Consider the following 20,657-nt stretch of genomic DNA (forward strand, 5'->3'; position numbering starts at 1 on the left):
ATTTCTCCAGAGACATCCTTGGGTCCCGTTTTGAAGGAATTCGTATAATGAGAATTCTCACAATCGAAATGAAGACCTTCGGGTTTTCAATACAGCTCCAGCAATATAGCGTGTGCGCGTCTTAGTGCTGAGGATTTTGTGAGAATAAATTTAAGACACGCTGGGAATGATTAACAGAAAGTGATGGAGGGAAAGGATTTGCTAGCGATTAGCAGGAACAATAGCAGGAGACACCTGACTGCAGAAAGAATTTCACTTGAAGTATGTCTTGTGAGGAATGGTTTATAAAAATTCTTCTCAGATTTCAACTTTTTATTTTTAAAAGTGTGTGCATTTTTAACTGGTTCAAGTACAACAATAGACTCTCCGCCCCTTACATCTCCCACGTGTGAGGTCTATGTTTCAGCTTTCCCAGACATTACAGTTTCAGGATGCTTGTCAAAACTGTGGTGTCTGCGATGTGGCAGCGTATCTACTAAACAATCCTTTCAACAGCAGGTTGGAAACATTTTTATGTACCCAGGCATTATAATTCCTATAATTACGCAGAAAGTTGGAGCGCCTCTGAACCTGGAGCAATCCCTCAGTCAACTTTATAATTTTTAACTGCTGCCTTGTATTACGGTTGGCAGTAGCAGTTTTTTTGTTGTTGTTTTTATTTGGTTTTAATGAATCAGTTTATATTCTACACCTGCCCTGCAATCTAGGGAACGCCAATATGAAAACGCTAGTATTTATAAATAAATGCAGGGCCAGGTTTTTGTGGACCCTTGGTATTAGTGGCTACTCCTGGTAGGTCTGGAATCTTTCTAGATCCTGAACCAAAGTGTTGATTTGCATTACTCCATTGATTATGAGGTCTTTGCATTGATTGTGTTTATATCCTTCAAGCTATCAACAGTCAATCACTTGCCTTTGTCAGTTTGTACCACGTGCAGTAACAGATAATGATAGCAAGAGAGAGGTTGGCACTGAACCAATGTGACTTACCTGTCATGTGACTGCAGTATGCTTGCTCCGCCCCCATTGTCAGTATCTGTAATATTCCTTCGTCAAGCACAGCTTGAATATCACACCTACATAGATGGATCTGACTTATAGCTGGTACTTGGAAGCGAAAGACCCAAAGCAATGGATCCATCCATGTGGCGATGGTGGTATTGTCTCCCATATACTTCTGCTGCAGGAAAGGGCAACCAAAATTAACAGGGGGCTGGAGCAACTCCCCTGTGAGGAAATACTGCAACATTTAGGATGTTTTAGTTTTAAAAAAAATGTGAGTAATGGGGGGCATGATAAAGGTGTATAAAATTATGCAATGTGAAGACAAAATGTATAGACAGAGGTGTTGTTCCCCCTTTGGTGGTGTTCGATGAACTTCTGGGATCATCAAACGAAGCTGAATGTTGGGAAATTCGAGGCAGACGAAAGGAAGAACAGTGCATTATTGAACTATGGAACTTGCTCCCAGAAGATCTAGGGATGGTCACCAGCTTGGATGACTTTAAAAGGGGATGGGGGGGGGAAACCATGGAGGAACAGGCTATGAATGAGTACTTTAGCCCTGGTGGGTGTTGACTGATTCCAGGAGCAGAGGCAGTTTACCTCTGAATGTTCATTGTTGGTTAGCACAGGAGAAGGCTTACATGTTCAGATCCTGTAGCAGACTCCCTGTAGGCCTCTGGCTAGGATGGTGGGCTTAGCGGGCGATCCAGCAAGTATCCTCTTCAGTTCTTATGCATGGGAGAGCACCATGAGGGGGAAAAGACTCCCATGCTTTTTCTTTTCTTTTTTTGAAGGAGACCTGAATGCCCCCACCTCACAAGTGCTCATCTTTTATCTTCTAGATCCTGGTGCGCCTGTGAAACTGCCTTGTATGCCAGTCAAACTGTCGCCTCCGCTACCTCCAAAGAAAGTCATGATTTGCATGCCTTTAGGGGGACCAGACCTCTCCCTTGCACCCTATTCCACACAGAAGAGCTGCCAGCAACCATTGGCTTCGCATCACCACACAGTCCTACCGTCACAGTTAGCACACCAGCATCAGTACGGCAGCCACAGCCCACATTTGCCTTCTGGATCCAGCACGTTGCCCATGCATCCTTCAGGGTGTCGCATGATCGAGGAGTTGAACAAGACACTGGCCATGACCATGCAGAAGCTAGAAAGGTAAAAAGCTGTTTTGAATTGTATTCGTCTTCTTTTTAATAATAATAATATTTTTTATCAGAGTTTATAAAGAGAAATACAGTACTTCATAGCTACACAGGTCACAGTTTTGGCCTTGCCTCCTTCAGCCTCTGCAAGCTGGAGATGATTCTGCCACCTCTTTGCACTGGAGCATTCAGAAAGCAAAGATGCAACAACATCTCAATGGGTAGACCACATGCTTTGCACACAGATGGTTCCAGGTTCTTTTCTCAGTATCTCCACTTAGGACTGGGAAAGACCTTCTATCTAGGACCCTGATGATGGTCCAACTCCATAGAAGGTTGCTTCCCACCATCTGCCATCAGAGAAGGTGTCCTCCAAAGAGCGAATTTTGCAGAATTCACAGAAGCTGGGTCTCTCTGAGGGCAGGTGGCATAACATGAGGGTGTTTAAGTGATGTATATTTCCCATTTTTATATAAATTTCCCCCCAAGTTATCAGAAGTTTGAGATACACCAGTCTGTTCTGTTATGCAACATACCTCAGAATGGTGATGATACAACCATTATTGTTATCCTCATCTCTTTTTCCTAGGTTTCAGTGAAGGACTTTCATAGTCTGGGCTTTCTTTTATTTTAAAAAAGAATGTTGTAGGCTGTGTGCAAATCAGACACTTCCCATTGTCTTTTGAGATAATAACTTTCTGTATATGATAGGCTTCAGTAATTTGGAGACCAATTCCTGTAAGACATTTGAAAGCTGTTTGGAATTAAGCCATTTATCTAAATTGCTGCAACCTGAAATTATTTCATCTTCAAATGCTTTGTATTTCTTATCATTTCATGTGCCTGTTTCACAGGTTTCTAAAAATATTCTGCTGATCAGTTCTAGTGGTTTAGGCATAATCGTGATGGTAATCTTCATTACAGTTCCTATTAGTGCCCTCATTTTGTTTCACTATGTATTTGGTGGTCATGAAGGTAGTGACAGCTGACTTGGAATGAGGTTGAGGCTCAGGATCTGTGCAGTTATGACCATTTTCTAAAAGGAAGCAACGTGATTAAGAAGATAATGTTCAGATAGATGTTGGAGCTGAAGCAATATGCCCAAGGCAAACAAGGGTCCCTTCATGAATGTGGCTTTGAAAGATGAGTAGTAGTGACTGCCTGGTTTAATAATCAACCCAAAGTAATTTTATGGAAGGAAGTCTTCTGTTGCTAACTGCAGTCACAATATTCATTCCACATGTAGTGTTAGACAAATACAGAATTAGACCATGCTTTGTGCTTTTGGAGTCTTCTAATTTTGCAAGTTTGCACACTTGTAGAGTACATTCCCTTTTTGGTTAAGAAAACCTAATGTTAAGTGCTAAACACAGAATTCTTCAAATCTGCTCAGAGGTGGAGCCAATGGAAACAATATTACAATCTTCTAGTCCAAACAAATCAGCCTGCTTGTTGGTTTCCCAGAGGCAATTATTTCTGTGTTACATTGAAGCCTATATTAGTATCCGTAACAGGATGTTAAGTCTTCCATCCCGTTACCTGAAAGTGCAACTTTGTTAGGGGAATTCTCAACAGCAATTATTGCAACGACCTGTCCTGTGTTTTCCTCTGAGGCAGTTTCTTCCATGTGCACAGGCTCGTGTTAGCTGTTAATTGCAAAATCTGGTCCGTTGTAAATTAAAGAGTGGACACAATTCTGCATGCAATAAGAATGCTCACCATTTGACTTCACAGAAGCATCTGTTCCCCTACAGCAATAGATGTTCCCGTTTCTAAACTCCTATCGAGTCTGCAGTTACTAGGGCATGCTTTATGGTTAATAAGCAGAAAACAGGTGATGTGATTTGTTTCTGTTTTCAATTCCTAATTAAATGTAGACTACTAAAAGTGAAGGTCTCTTATTTTAGGAGGAAACACCCACAACATACATTTAAAGCACACCCTGAGAACTGAAGGATCGCCCTCACAGAGATACAATTCCCCGCACCCTTAACGAATTTGAGACACGTGGTTAGACTTAAATTTGATCCATTTGAGTTGAATAGCAATTTGGGAAGAGAGTATAGACTAGTATCGGTTGGAACTTCCGTGGTTATAAATGAACACCTCTAAAACACACACACACACACACAGAGAGAGAGAGAGAGAGAGAGAGAGAGAGAGAGAGAGAGAGAGAGAGTTGTAACAATGCTGCACCTTTGTGGAGCTTTAAGTGGCCCTGAATACCCAAGCAACACGATGTTTGTCCATCTTGGGAGCAGAGTATGGCTGCAGGAAGTCTATTGTGTAATTTAGGGGGATCTGGCAAAGAGGAATCCTGACAATTTCAGGTTTCGTTTATTTAAAATGAAGGAGCATTTTTCTAGCCCTCATGGATTCAGAGGAAAGATTAGAACTATGTGAACAGTATCTGGCAAATCAAATCAAGGGCTGAAGGCAAGAATACTGGGAGTCTGGAATCGGGACTGTAATTCGCTGAGTGTGTGTACTATTTCAATGGCTAATATGTCCTGTCTGACCGACCTTGTTAGCTGTCTAGACCTCGTTCGAATTTACTCTTCCTTTTCCTCTGCAGCACTATTTTATAGCAGCTAATAGTGTGGCACTACAAATAAACCATCCCCCTAAAAAAAAAACCCCTCAACTTTGGGTGTACTGCAAAAATATGCCAAATTAGCAACTCAATACAAATGCACTTAACGTTTCAGAAATTTGATTTCATTGATGCAGTACTGAAGAGGGCGGCAGGGGCACAAAGGCGCATAGCCCCCACCCATTTCCCATAAGCCCGAAGCAGTAAGCTTTGTACCAAAATAATACGCCAATTATTTCAGTTGCACTCAGTGTCAAAAATGATGTCTCTTAACTTCCACAATCCTCAGAAGATTAAAAAGCTGGTGGCTGTTTTCCCCTGAAAAAGCGCCTGCTCTTTTCATAATGCATGTGGACAAAGCATCTACAAAGCCGACATGTCCTGATACATTTTTAAGTTATTTTGCTGAGACATTCTCTGTTTTGGCAAATGTCTCCAAGGAGATTAGTGTAGATTTTCAGAAGAGATGCATTTCATTTTTTAAGAAGTTGGTTATGCGAAATAGCGTCTCTTCTGGATGTTTTTGACAGCATTGCTGCTGTTAGTTCTGCTTGCCTCAAAAGAAAAATTAAAACTAAAGAAGATCTATTGCCATGTTTGTAGTAATGAGCTTTAACAAGAGATGTATTATTGAGACTACACATGCCTATAATATATGCACATGCCTATCATATGCATGCATTGTATAATGTACAGTATATTTTGGATGTGAAGTTATTGAATATTTTTATTTGGCCTGTTGCTGAGCTTAATGCTCAAATTTTAAAGCACATTAAATGAACTGTTAAATGTTTATTTTTGTTAGCATTATGTTGTACTGATATTATACTTTTTATTATGTATCATTAATTTATTACTGGTTATACTGTCAGTTTTTTACGTGAACTACTTTGAGTTACAGGTGTTATCTTTGGAAATGCGACATGTGTACACACGCACACACACAGACACACACTGATTACTATGACTGCATATATAAAAACTGCAATATATGCTGCCCTCCCATCTGCACTTACTCAAGAGTAAGCCCCACTGAAGATGGTCAAACTTACTTATGAGTAAACATGCATAGAATTGTGTCGCACAGATATATCTGATTGCAAAGATGTTTAGGCCTCAAAATAAACAAGGACTGAAAAGCCTTGAGTCCAGTAGCATCTTTAAAACTAAATTATATTAATTGACTATAAACTTTCAGAGGCTCTAACCTGCTCCTTCAGATATCAAGCTAACAGACAGAAACTGAACACAGGAGACAGAAGGCTGAAATTGGCAGACATGTGGCGCAAAACCACCTGATTGCCAGTCTGTAAACAATATATTTTTTATGTCTCTTACTTGAAGCTAGAGGTATGAAATGTACCTCCCAATAGCAGCCAGCATTCGTCAGAAAAAGCAAAGCAAACTACACATGCGATGGAGTGGAGGAGTGTGAGAATTTCTCACTTACACAATTGAACCAGCTTTGGATTGGAAAAAAGGAGTATTTATTGTGACAGCCAGGCAAGGATCAGGGGCGGAGCAATGGGGGTGCGATAGGGGTGGGCTGCACTGGGTGCTACCACTGAAAGGGTGACAAATCCCGGGTGGCACTCACTGCGGGGCCTGCAACACGCCCGAGCCACACGTCTTGAGAGATGTGGTGGCTTGGGTGCGCATAGGCTCCGCTGCCCAAAAGGTCCGCCTGCTGCCTCCCCCCAAGCTGTAGGGCGGCCAAGGGGGAGGAGGCAGGCAGACTCCTCAGAGCCCCGTGGGCAGCTCCTCCCCCCCCGCACCTGGCCCTGCCCCCATGTCACCCAGTCAGATTGCTCCGCCTCTGGCAGGGATGTATGTTTGCAGAGTACAGTCTCGTCCCTAAAGTATTGGAACTGTTCATGCTAGCTAGAACGTTGATCCGTACTCACAAATACTCTGTAGACTGAACATGGGACATTTCCTCTCGCTGTATACCGTATTTTGCGCCCCATAGGACGCACCGGCCCATAAGACGCACCTAGTTTTTTGGGGGGGGAAATAAAGGGGGGGATTTATTTTTTTCCCCCAGGTGCGGGGCTGGAAGAACCAGGTCAGGGAACAGCGGGAAGGCATGCTCTGGCTCCCCGCTGTCCCCCGAGCTTGTGGGGCTGGCGATGGGGAGAAGTGCGCTGAGCCCGGGACTGCAGGCAGCTCTGCGCAGCCATCAGGAGCCGGGCGCACCGACCCCTCTCGCTCTCCAGGCTTCAGCGAAAGCCTGCATTCGCCCCATAGGACGCACACACATTTCCCCTTCATTTTTGGAGGGGGAAAAGTGCGTCCTATAGGGCGAAAAATACGGTAATTCTCATTTGCAACTCGGGACACGATCTCATAAATAACAGCCAACCAAGTGGAATTTACCCCAAAGAGGTGACATAATGGAGGGGGCATGGGTTCCACCTCCTCATGCTTGAAATAGCTTCTGCTTAGATGCAGGTCAGATTTCTAGTGGTAGCCCATGAGGGTATGCTTACAGAATGCAAGGTATTTGTGTTGTGTGAGTATGTAGTATGTTATCTTGGGTGCCCATCACCCATGCTGATTTCAGAGAAGGATTGACTTAGCATTAATCTAGTCTGAGGTGGGCAACCTTGGACACTCCAGATATTGTTGGTCTATAACTCTCATCATCCCTGACCGTTGGCAATGCTGGGTTGGGCTGATGGGACTTGTTATTTGGAGAACCACAAGTTTCCTACCACTGATCTAGTTCATCCATGTACAGCTTTCAAAACTTAAACTATATGACATTCACCGAGGGTTTCCTTTAATATAATAAATTGTTCCATGCTTTTATATTTCAAGGATATTATATTTGATTTTCCATGTTAATCACTGAAGAATTGCAGAGATTTGCAGGAAGGTCGAGTTAGTTTTTTTATATACATAAAAAATAAAAAATAAAAAAAAATAATGGATGAAGGCTAATTGAATTTAAATTATTGAAGCATATCCATAAATGAAAAGTTAATTTAAAGTTTTAAGGGGATGTTACACATTTCTATATCATTAGGAGAATTTGGGCTGACATTCGCTTTTGGGGGGGGATAACACGTTCAACGTATAAATGTAATTAAAATCAAATACCGATGTTCCCATCCCAATTCATCACCAGTTTTTTTATTCTTCATAGCGCAAAATTTGAATATCTCTAGGCACCCATTCCCTCTCTCCAATTTTCCCAGCATCGATAAATATCTCATTATTGCTATTATGTTACGCCTGTAAAAATTAACAAAATTATCTCTTTGAAGTGTAATATAACCAGTATAACAATACAGTGAATGGATAGAGTGCTTTATTCCCCAAAGGCACAATCCACAGGCAAATTTCCCTGTAGAAATTTAATAGGGGCCATGCAAATTCAGCATCTTCATATATCTTTCACGGCTAACTGACACACTTGGTTAGTGTTAGACCTACTCATTGATACTTGTTGAATTGCTTTATGCACTTGCGTTCTGATTTTGGCCCACCCATCCCTCACAACAACTCTATGTGCCTCCCCCTGCAAGTGCAGGTTGCTGTTCTGAATGGGTTGCCAGCCCACAATGGCTTTTTTCTACTACTTCACAAAAAACTTTTGAACCGCCAGCCAGTACAAAGTTGCTTAAATTGGGGCCTGTTACGATAAACCAGAGGACTGCTATTCATTGGCTATAGCACCCTTTATGGTAGGGAACTCCTTGTGGAATGAAAAGAGCTTTATGTGGAAGTCCCCCATGAGTTGTGGATTTTGGTGAATGCCTCTTTCCACTTGCAAGCATTTATAGGTCCACTTATCTCCTGAGATCTGCAGACCAGGCCCAGCTTAGGGTTTCTTCCATTACAGAGGTAATATTTGTGGAGAGCATAACAGAGCCTCCTTGGTGGTAGCTCTCACACTTTGGAATTATTTGCGCAAATTGGCCCAGAACTCTGTTAGAAAGAAATGCTTTGTTTTAGGGAGTTTACAGTGTCATATGTTTTTAGTACTTCTGGTTTTTTGTTGTTTTTTTTTACATTTGCTAATGGTCACTTTCTTTTCTGCCCTTTTTTGTTCAACTGGTGTGTACTTAATGCTAGGCTGTGTATTTTTTACTGCCTGTTCAGCTGGATTTTTTGATGAATAGAAACTATACCATGAGTTCTGTGGAGAATAGGAGAGAGATAAACGTTTTTATATTTGTGCATTGTGAGGACAAGTATGCGCACAGTATTTAAAGCACTATCACAGTGGGCATTATCCAACTGGCACTCTTCACCTTTTACCCAGCTTGAACTGAATCACATTGCAAACTTGTGGATCTGGATTGCCAGGGCTCATCCCAGGACATGAAAAAGGTTCTGCATCCAGTGATTACGCTTCCAAACCTATCCCCTTGCTGTAAAAAACCCAAAAAGTTACATCCATTCGAAAGGTGCTAGCATAACCTTTTGATGCTTGGGAAGCAAGTCATTCCAATGTCCTTCTCTCTCTCCCTTCCCCTGATTTCCCCAAGCTCTGGTCTGCATGGGGGAGACGGTGTCACCAAATGTGGACCAGGAGGCCTTTCAGACATGAGACAAGTGCCAACGGTTGTGATCGAATGCGATGACAATAAAGAAAATGTGCCTCATGAATCTGACTATGAAGATTCTTCATGCCTCTATGCAAGAGAAGAAGAGGATGACGACGAAGAGGAAGATGAGGACAGCTCATTATTTACAAGTAAGAGCTGCTCTGAAAACAACACAGTGTTGTAGACAGATTTGATACCCTTGGGAATAGGCACAAAGAAGCTCAAGGACAGCAAGGTGACTCCCTCCTTAAAGTCCTTAGGTTCAAGGGCACATATCATTCCCATCCGCAGGGTGGTGTGCATTGTATTAAGGGCTGTGGAGCAGGAAGATGAGTGCAAGGCTTGTTTCCTTGCCCCACAATCCTTCGTCTAAACTGCTGTTGCTTTGATGCAATGGAGAGCCTGCCAGTGGCTTTCTGCCCTCTTGTATCACGATGATGGCAGCAATAGGTCTTGGGTGAAAAAGAGACACTGTTTTCTGGGCTAAGGCCAGAGCCACTTCTGCATCCGTGCTGCCTGTCTAGAGCTGATGCACAAAATAATAATTTGCATTTCCTTAGTAAGTAGCACACTGAATCAGCGGGAAGGCTTTTAAAAGAGGTTTCTAGTTTGAAGATCAGAGTAGCATCCATCTTCCTATGTAGGAAAGGTTTTTAAAAAACAAGCAAAGTCTGTGTTGCTGTGATCCTAGTAATATAGATGAAGACGCAGCACAGTCTCAAGTTCCATTCTCAAAAGCTGCTTTTTTCTGCCCAAGGTTCCCTCGCCATGAAAGTCTGCAGGAAGGACTCTTTAGCCATCAAACTTAGCAACAGGCCATCCAAACGAGAACTGGAGGAAAAGAACATCCTACCCATGCAGACCGATGAGGAGAGGCTTGAGCTGAGGCAGCAAATCGGGACAAAGCTGACAAGGTAAGAACCATGCAATTTCCTCCCTTTGACCCGCACCAAATGCATAAGGCGGCTTGAACTATCCAGGTTTTATTCTTGAACTAACAAGAGGGCAGCGCAGCGTCCAGCCAAAGATAAGCACTTTCAATCCTAGAGCTTTCAGTAATAGAGCTTTTGGGGCACTTGTTCCCCACATTTCCTCTGAGGAGCTCAAGGAGATGTGTGTGGTACCCAGACAGCCAGGTATCCCACTTAATAATCTCTTAATTTTCTGGCCCAGCCAGTTTTCAGTATCAACAGTTAGAACACTTGGTCAATTTCTTTATACTATAATAATATTTCCAAAACTTCATCATTCTTTCCTGATCGCTAAGGAATTGGCACATAATGACATAGATCTCAAGTTAAATTAAGGGAGTAAAACCCTTCTGGTCCTTTGGGAGAAGTTGAGATGCAAAGTATGATTCCAGCTGACAATTTTAACAACTTTTCTAACAGACTTTTACCATTCTAAAGGAAGCCCCCAGAGTCTTGGAACAGCCAGCTGATTAAATTACCTACATTATTTGCAGAAAGAACATAAAACATAGAAGAAGAAGAAAAACTCCACACATTTTTAGTACCAGACTCATTAGGAAATAATTATCACTGCTGAGACTGAACTAGATTTCTCCATCCTCACAAGAAAGCTGATTAAAATGTCTTATACAAATTCTTTCGGCTGTTTCAACTCAGGAGTAAGCACTAGTAGAGGCTTTTGACAGAACAGAGGTGAGCTCCATGAAGACAGAGAAATTGCCATAACAAAAAATAAGCTCAGGCTGCATTTGCATGGCAGCTTACTCCATTTTCACAATGCTTCCCTAACTTTTAATTTCAGCATTATATTTGACTTTTCACATGATGCAAAAGCAGTTTCTGGAAAGCTAATGAAATATAGTGCATGTCTGGTGCTCATTTCCTTGTTATTTGGTTCCATTAAAAATCCATTCATGATCCACTAAACCCAGAAAATCTCAGGAATAAAGTGCAGGGTGCAGCTCTTCCCTGCCATTTTCATGAAGGAATCATGAGGGAACAGAAGCATGCATGTGTGGAAAGGGGTAGGGGAATAGGGACATTGTTCAGTGATGCTCATTGTTGTACCACACCACGCCCACTGGTGTGAGTGGATTTTAGTACAGGTGGTGGCCATTTTAGGTGTGTCCAAAGGAGGCACGATCACTGACACATGGGTCCTTTTTGACCCAGAAGAAGGCAGAACTGGGGCGGGTGGGGCATAACAGGGCAGGGCATGCTCCATCGATGTGTGTGGGACCCGGGAACAGAATCCCCGCTCAAATTGGTTGCCGCCTTGCCTGTATGACATGCCAGTATATCAGTCAAAAAGCCACAGTTGTTCCATAACACAACAGGTACTGCAGTGTGAAAAGAACATATATTAAAAAAGAGAGTGAGAGAAGCACTAGCATTATAATCAAGAAAACACAATATTCCCCACATTTAAATATACGCTCAGTGGAGGATACATTGGAATTACTCACTCTGCTACATTTCAAGGCCAGGGGCCAATTTGTCATAATTATTAAAATGACTGAAGCATGAATCTGAAACAATACTAGGAGGAAATTACTTGTTTTATTTTATTTTATTTTTTTAAAAAAACAACCCTACTGATAATGGCACTGGGAGGAAAGTGAGCACAAGAGATAGGAAAGGGGGGATTTGTGGCAGCAAAGGGTGGGCGGGGAGAGAGACATTGTCAACCTGCCCTGGTGTGTGTCTCTAGGAGAGACAGAGAGGGGTCTGGAATCATACAGTCTCATGTTGGCTTCTTGGTCAGCAGTTTGGTGCTGGCTTCCAGGTCAGCATCCTTGGGAAATTATTCAATGGGTGTGCCAGGCCTCATCCCAAACCTGTTGCTCTTTCACATCAGTTTTGCAATGTCTGGATCAAGGCAGAATTTGAATAGAACTTTATAAGAGCCAGGCAGTCAAATAACGTGGTGAGATATTTTGAGTCAGCCTTCACTGCTGCTTCTTCACCCCTATTCCCCCCACCCTTTCTTGAACTTCCTTCTGATTTCCTGGGTCTCCTGTCCCAAAAGGAAAATCCCTTCTCTGGAGCTGGCATTTGGTAGGCAGAGAAATCCCTTATTGGCACTGATGGGATTTCCTCCTAATGTGAAAAATACTAGCTTTGGAGGAAGGATTTTTCTGAAGCAGGGGAGGAAAGGGTTGCATTCCTCCTCTATACCTGCTGTGATCCTGAATATTACCAGGCCCCTCTAGCTGATGTGTTTTGAATTAAACAACAACAACAACTGCTTCACTTTAAATGCAAGGATGCATCTAATGTCAGGCCTAGTTGGACCTCTCCCCCACCCCATCCTCCAGACTTTGCAGTGGAACTCCAAAGGTTCCTGTTGCCACATGGAGAACTTGGTCATTGCCGCTCTGACTCATCGTCATCACTGCAGTCACTGCAGCCTCGCTGTGCTCCTGCGCCTTCCCCAACTGTGCTGTGAATTACTCAGCGTTCTTCATTACACAAAAGGTTCTTCAAATTGCCCTGGAGGGAAACATAAACAGCCAAATGAGAACAGTTATGTTTACTAAAAGTTTGCAGCAATGAGGTCTGCGGCATTGGAGGAAATTGATTTTCTTGAATGAACGTTGAGAGTACCACTCAATGCGTGCACTGAGAACTACTGCAAGAATGACCTCTGTTGTCCATAGAATTGTCGAGTTGGAAGGGACCCCAAGGGTCATCCAGTTCACCCCCTGCAATGCAGGAATCTCAGCTTAAAGCATCCATGACAAGATGGCCATCCAACCTCTGCTTAACAGGGAGCGTTCTGTTTTTTTTGTTGGTTTGCTATACATAGTTATACCACACTTTTTCAGCCCAGAATGCTCCCCATAGGGCTTTAAAAAATCAGTATGAAGTACTTTGGTTGGCTATTCTTGACAGGTAACTGATTTTGAGAAGAAGAGAGTTCAGGAGGGCATGTGGGACTCCTCTGGGGTGCAGGGTGTGGGCTGTGGAGCTGCCTCTTATTGAGCGCAAAATATGGAAAGACAGGGGCGAAAACAAAATAATATAGATGTGTCTGGTCACTAGAGGAGAGTCTAGGTCCAGCTGTAGAAAGTGCCCCATCTCTCTAGAGGAGAGTCTAGGTCCAACTGTAGAAAGCGCCCCATCTCTTCTGCTTTCTTTTATGGAATCTCGCATCCAAATCCTGCCTTTGAAAGCAGCTCTGTAAAAGATGCTGAAAACAATAGAAGCCTCAAGCACAATCCCACCTGGTGAAATCCCTTTCTATTCACTCTGATACCCTTTGAATATGGGTGTATGTATGTATAGCCAAAATGGGGAGAGTTAGGTAGGGCATCTGCCTTGCAAGGAGATGGTCCCATTCCCAGCATCTTCAGGTAGGGCGCCCCGGTAGGTGGGTGGGCAGGCAAGGGAGCATCAAACAGGTAACCTGCCCTCACCGCCCAGCCTTGGCATCAGGCCACACCCCTTCCCACATGTTGGCTCCTCCCCCTGCTTGCTGGTGAGTACTGGCACTTTTTTCTTGGGGAAAAATTGTGTGTGTGTGTGTGTGTGTGTGTGTGTGTGTGTATAAGCAGAGACATATACACACACAGAGCTGTGTAGATGGCTTCCGCTTGACCAGCCCTTGGCATAGGGCCAGATCCCAGAACCAGCTCAGAACAGTCCTGAGCACAGCAGCTTATAGGACAGCCATCCCTAACCCCCACCGGTGATTGGGACACAAAGAGGTTGGCAGTGGGGGAAAAGAAGCTTGAAAGCTGATCCCTACCGACAGAAATAAAAGAAGGAAGAAGCTTTTCTTGTTGCTTTTGGCAGATGAAAGAGAACAGTACAATGATATTGAGAGTGTGTGGCAGTAACGATATGAAAGAGGTTTTGGAAACTCTGAGCAGCAATTCTCCCATAAAATACTGACTGATTGCTTGGGTTATTGTTGCTCTGGAATTCTTCTCTCTCCTCCTTTTTTTCTTTAAGGAGAGTGATGACTTTATTCTTTATCTCTTTGCAGTGCACTGAGAAGTCTGAAATCATTGTGCACTGACAATCATAAACTTGCTAGAGTTATAAAACTGTCAGTTCACTGAGTGTTCAGGACTAGATTCAAATTTTATAGATGTTCTTGTCAAATTTCTTGACATCACACAGTGCATGCTTTTAGTTAACGTCTCCCCAACCCCCTCCCAATGGAGCCTTGTTTATCCTGGGCAAAAATCTTACTTTTCTATTATTTCTTCATTGCATTAATATCCCACCTGTTTCTCCAAGGCGCATACATGGTTCTCCCTCTCCTCATTTAATCCCAACAACCACCCTGAGAGGTAGGTTAGGCTGAGAGGCAGTGACTGGCCTATGGTCACCCAGTGAGCTCCATGGCTGAGTGGGGATTTGAACCCTGGTCCCCCAGGTCTTAGTCCAACACACTAACCACTACACCACACTGCTCTAGTGAGTGAATAAAGTCAACAGTCATGTAGCTTCAAGATGGTTGAATACAGATCAGGTATCCCTTTATAAGCAGCTTGACATAGAGTTAGGATGGCTGCAGAAGGTTCACCAAAATCTCAAATATAGACAAAAAGCTTGGCATCTTTGTTGTAGTTATTTGGCGTGTTTGAAATGCTGTGTTTTTTGCTTCTGCTATGCTAAAAGCTAAAGGGTTGAGGACAATTGGAAATGGACAGTGTTAACATACTTTTGCAGTTGTCGGTTGGCAGCTTTTACCTACTTTCCTTTTCTGCGAGGTTCAAAGCCCCTTTAACATTTCCGTGAAAATGCTTGTTTCCACAGCCTGTGTTCCTCCTTTTAACAAGCTGTTCTAATGAGGCTTCTGAAAAGCCATTACATAACACGCTTGCTACGTGTTGCAACGACCACAACAAAGCTACCCATTGCAATGCTGAACTGTGCAGCTTTATATTTTTATTCCCAGGCCCAGCTAGATAAAGCCACACGTCTAATTGCTTTACAGTCCTAAGGTGAACTCTCTCAAACATCCTCTTTGTAACACTGGCTGTGCACTGTAAGGATAATAATCGTGATTAGCGGTACTTAAACAGAGCTGTCCCCTTTTAAAGTGTGCCCTTGAATATAAGTTCATTCTGAACACACGTGGCATGATCCTGACCTTTTTTAAAAAGCACTTTGCTGGTTTCTCATATTTTCATTGGTTCCAAAATTATATGAAGTATAACTCATCTTCTCTTACATTGGGCCTGAGTTATGTAGCAGGTTTATTTGCACTTAGTAACAGCCATGAGGGGATCACTTAAGAAGATAGGGTTGTGGTGGATGTAGCCCTTTCTCTCATGCCATCACCCTGATGAAAAATCTACTTGCAGAAGACAGCAGTGCCCACCACAGTTGCAGAGGCTCTGAGACCTGGCAGAGTGTCTTTCCCACTGGGGAAGCAACTGAGACTTCTTAAGTCAGAGCTGGATCAGGCCTGTGGACCAGATCCTTAATTACTTACCCCACAAGCCAACTTTTATGGTCGCCTGTCAGTTACTCAATCTCATATTGGTGTCAGGTGATTGATGTCTGTCAAAGTTCAGAGGAGGTCACTGCAACTGCCGATCAGGTGACTAACATCTTCAGTCGGACAGTGATATGGGGCATGCCGCTCCCATCAAATGACCAGGCCCCCTAAGGGCCTTCTCCTTTGCTGGGGTTGATGTGTGTGGTACCACTTTCCCACTGGGGATGCAACAGTCCCCAGTGTCCCCAATGGGGAAAATGCAACTGGACCACACAGCATCTCTCCTATCATGGGTGTTGGTAGGATGCCTTTCCTTCTGCCAGCCTGAAGGTAAGTTTCTTCACCTTCAGGCTGTGGAAGGTGCAGGTGGCACCTTATAGGACTGGGCAGAAGGCAGCCCTGCACACAAGTCTGTGTTCATCTCAATCCTGCTCTCAAGCATCTGATCAGAAGCTTTTGGTCAGTGTTTGTGAGCACCCTTGATCAAATGCTTGAGGCATCCCCTAGTGAGATGCCTAACTACAGGTGAGGGTCCCACTGGAACTGCTGTTTCCATTATACAGTGAGGGGGAAAGTATTTGATCCCTAGCTAAATTTGCCCGTTTGCCTTCTGACGAAGAAATGACCAGTCCATAATTTTAATGGTGGGTTTATTGTAGCTGTGAGAGACAGAATAACAACAGGAAAACCCCCAGAAACCCAGAAGGATCAAATACTTCTTCCCCTCACTGTATGTCTCTCTTCAGCCTTTAAAATACAAAAAAAAAGAGGCTATGGAGCCAGAAAATGCAAAGGCATCCTACCGAATGGCCAAATTAATCCACTAGGAACAATCTGCTGGGATGTTCTCTTGCACATGCCCCATTGAGATGAATGGGAGCAGAGTAGGTAGTTCCATTCATATGGTTAGGACTTAGCATAGGAGAACTTCCTGCAGGTTTGTACCCTTGGAGATCAAGCTTTGCAGATAAATTATATAGCTAAACTACAGATGAATTATATTTGAGTAATCATTAGTGCTGTGCCAAAAAATTCTCCTGTGTTTCCCACCTCCCTAAGTATACTCCATCAGTTAGCGAGAAAAGATAATTGAAAATTATCAAAGGGAAGATAAGATTTCTGTGAAGTTCTCATGGGTAGGGTGCAAGATTTTCATCATGCTGACTTCACTTTTAAGGTGGCAAGGGCTGCTTGTTAAGTATCCCTTTTTCATTCTATGAATTACTCACCGGTGGTCTGCACTCTGTTGAATTGAAGCCCAGGGGGTAACTTCTTTGAAGGGGATTTTTCAAATCAGGAAGCGAGAGCAGCTGGGGAGGCTGCAGAGTGCTAGAGCAATGTTTACCAGAAAGTAACACACACGCATCACCCTTGACCACCTCACAACAGTAAGGCAATCTGAAACCCCCACACCTGCTGAGAAATTCTAAGGTGGCCTGAGAATGAGGCCAAAAAATGGAAGCCTCTTTCTCAGGGGAAGAAAGCATTTTGAAAACGTAGAGGACAGCTTTCAGCACAGCACTAATAACCATCTGTGGCCTTAGGGAGAATGAGTTACTTGAAGCCAGAGACAAATCTGCTATTGAATGTCGCAGCGAGTTGGGAACAACAGTGTTCGCAGCCATCTATGTTTTTCTTACATCACTTTGCCCCCCCAGCTCCTCAGCTGCTCTTACGTCCTAGAATATGCTTGCTTTGCAATTGCCCTTTACACCAAATGGTTGTGTTTGTTGTAGGCAAAATATACGCTGGCAGGAGAAAGTGCGTTTGACCACTGTTAATTCATCATTAAGAAATTGCATAAAGGTTTTCAGAGGGAAAGTGAGGGCTGAGGAGGCAAAGAAGAGCCATTATTGTTCTAACCATGCTTCGACGTCGTTTCTGGGCTGTTAGCTGCCTTTGTTTCACTGCCTCTTTGGACAAGCAGGCCACAGTTTGGAGGCTCACATAAGCGTAGGGAAGGAAGAGCACGGAGCGGAGCTTGTCATGCTTGCAAGAGCAGGGAGGGAAGAAGATGACAAGTCGAGACACCTGCATCTTCTCTCTCAGCCAGTTAGCCTGAGGTGGAGATGGTAGAGGCATTCCTGATATGACACAGCAGGTTTGGTTTCCCCTTGGTCAGCAGCAGGAAGGAAACTACCAAGGCATATCATGCCAGGGCAAAGTCATCTTCCCAGTTTCTGCATTATGGGGCAAAGAGTAACTCGGGACCACACTGAATGTCACATGATATGGTCCAGAAACTGATCCTGAGCTTTTTCCACAGACGACTGAGCCAGAGGCCAACTGCTGAAGAATTGGAGCAGAGGAACATTCTCAAACGTGAGTAACTGCAAACTTGTGAGGGGTGTGGGGAGATGGCATACTCGGGCCTCTGGGCAAAGGGCCCCTTCAGCTCCACCCCTCCCTCTGCTAGAGACAAGCAGGTTTTCGTTGCCCTTTTATTACTGTCCTCCTTCAAAGCAGATTTCCTGTGAAGCTATATTCACAACACTTGTCGCGAACAGTTTTCAGCATTTTCAGTTTGGTACTTAGGGGAGAACATCTTTGAGTCACTAGTCAGCCAAGGAAGTCCAGGTTATGCTCTTGTTCTTTTGCAATACACACCTGTGCATGTTTACACAGAAGTAAGTTCCACTGATTTAAGCAGGATTTATTTCCAGGTATAAATGTGCATAGGGTTGCATCCTGTCTAAGCTTGATGTAGTTAGCAACAGAGTTATAATGAGTAGGTTGTGCTTTTGGAAACTAAGGATTTGTCGAGATGCACGTGATTTGTGTGGCCTCCTTACTATGCTCCGCACTCACCTCCTTTAGGTCAGATATACAAGTACATTTAAGGATTGCACTTAGGGAAAGCCCACTTTTCCATTTTTCATATTAAGGACGTGCACAGTATTAATTGTCTCTTCCTTTTGACAATTACAAAGCCTCCCCAAAGCAATTTTTCAAGTTTTTCTTTTTTGGGGGAAAATACTGTTTAAAACAACAACAATGTGCTAAACAAACACTTAATCTGGTGACTTTGCCAGGCACATGTACGGCATTCGAAAGGACAGGCCTGTGTACACAGAGATGTCTATCCAGGTACTTATTTTCCTGCTGTAGGTTAAAAAATAAATCAGCAAAATAGGCCCATTTACGTCTTTTCACTGGCTGCATCAGCTGTAACAGTTTGCAACCAATGATGTTTGTAACTGCATATACAGTGGTGCCTCGCAAGACGAAATTAATTCGTCCTGTGAGTTTTTTCGTCTAGCGAATTTTTCGTCTTGCGAAGCACGGTGTCGGAAAAGTTTTGGAAAAGCTTCAAAAATCACCAAAAACCTCAAAAAGGCTACCACACCGTGTTCTATGAGTTGCTCCTCGAAGTCAAGTCGCAACTGTATTAACGGTGTTAAGAAAAAGGAAACAAACTTGCAAAAAACGCAAGACGTTTTCATCTAGCGAAGCAAGCCCATAGGGAAATTCGTCTTGCGAAGCAGCTCAAAAACCGCAAAACCCTTTCGTCTAGTGAGTTTTTCGTCTTGCGGGGAACCACTGTATTTGAAAGAATGTAATGATGGGTCCCAGTAGGCATCATAGAGGATGCTGAGCGTTGAGACTTGCAAAGCTGGAGTTCATGGGATCAGATGCAACCAAGTTGCATGGATGGCTCGTTGTCACGAACTCTCTTTTTATATGTGCAATGCTTCTGGGACTCATTCCAGAAGCTGTTCCGTAAAAGCAAAAATTTTACATCAGACTGAACCCTGAGCTGCTTCCCTTATCACTGTGCTCTGCGCTGAGGCTGGCAGTGGTATCATTCCTCTCTTTCCCCCACAGCTGATAGACCCCGAGGCATAGAGGTAATGGCTGAGGAAGCCCCTTGGCTCCCAGCCTAATAGTTGGCATGAACTGAGCCCAGTTAAAGGAATGAAATTCATGCCGGCACTTAGCCAGAGGAAAAAGGATTTGGATGTTTTGCAAGGTGTGCAAAGGAAGGTGTTGGGAAAGAGGTAGCAGGAAGCTGACTGCTCCCAGACATCCCTCAGAAGGGAAAGACCAAAATATAAATAACCCCATCCCAGTGCTTGCCAGATTTTTCATATTTCACGTGTACAACCAGTCTACAACACTGTAAATCTTTTCCAGCGCGGAATGAGCAAGAGGAGCAGGAAGAAAAACGGGAGATAAAGAGAAGATTAACACGCAAGGTGAGAAGTTACTGCTACTTCTTTCCATTCTTGGGGGCCCTTAAAGCTTTTAACTGAATGTTTTAATTCCTTGCCATTTTTGCCTCTGTTTTTGTGGGTTTTTTTAAAAAATGCTGAGCATAGTTTGTAAAAACTGCACTAGCTTCTTTAGAAAGAACGCTTGAAACATTGTCTGTAGCTACCTCTTTTGAAAGCTGCAGAGGGATATTCCTGGGTATTGCAATGCATTCATGTAGTTAGGGTACGTCTCAATGCAGTGTGGGTCACCAAGCTGAAAGCAGCTTGTCAGGGGCTCAACAAACTGCTTGGGGGCTCCAAAAATGTCAAGTGCTTAGCAGGTCACCTTGGTGGTGAGTCAAACACCTCATAGTAAGTCAAACACATAAGACTTATTGGAAGTGTGTGGATGTGCTGACTCCCAGAGAGGAACTTACACCCCCTTTGCCTTTTCCCAATCCTTTTAGCTCAGCATGGTGTGACAGCTAAAACCAAGGTTTGGCTTTGCATACTGTCCAAACAGCTCGTGGTTAGCAAGAAGGTAGCTTAAGCATAAGTCTGAATTCAGATGACACACTCTGCCAAACTTTGGCCTAGCTGCCTTGCTGACCAGGAAGAAGCAAAGTTTCTCATTGCACCACTCATACACTGGGGAAATTTCTGGGGCACCTCTTTTCTGTAGTGAAAACAGGCTGATGTTCCTGTAGGTTGGAGGGATATGAGACAGACA

The 20,657-nt window shown here is 43.5% G+C and overlaps 2 protein-coding genes across 11 annotated transcripts in view; one reads left to right on the forward strand and one right to left on the reverse strand.

Annotated features, from left to right (window-relative positions):
• Window positions 1-20,657, forward strand: part of PHACTR1 (phosphatase and actin regulator 1) — a 262,469-nt gene that overhangs the window by 225,985 nt on the left and 15,827 nt on the right. For all 10 annotated transcript variants that reach the window (XM_081206391.1, XM_081206390.1, XM_081206392.1 and 7 more), the window contains 5 exons: window positions 1,848-2,169; window positions 9,246-9,454; window positions 10,063-10,219; window positions 18,001-18,056; window positions 19,869-19,930. In XM_081206391.1, the coding sequence (XP_081062517.1) occupies window positions 1,848-2,169; window positions 9,246-9,454; window positions 10,063-10,219; window positions 18,001-18,056; window positions 19,869-19,930 (806 nt within the window). The remainder of the gene's footprint in view (window positions 1-1,847; window positions 2,170-9,245; window positions 9,455-10,062; window positions 10,220-18,000; window positions 18,057-19,868; window positions 19,931-20,657) is intronic.
• Window positions 11,828-20,657, reverse strand: part of LOC308593850 (TBC1 domain family member 7) — a 40,217-nt gene continuing 31,387 nt past the window's right edge. Inside the window, exon 10 of the transcript XR_014011058.1 lies at window positions 11,828-12,769. The gene's annotated coding sequence lies outside the window, so the exon portion shown is untranslated. The remainder of the gene's footprint in view (window positions 12,770-20,657) is intronic.

Source organism: Podarcis bocagei, assembly GCF_964188305.1.
Source record: "Podarcis bocagei genome assembly, chromosome: 8".
Taxonomy (NCBI): domain Eukaryota; kingdom Metazoa; phylum Chordata; class Lepidosauria; order Squamata; family Lacertidae; genus Podarcis; species Podarcis bocagei.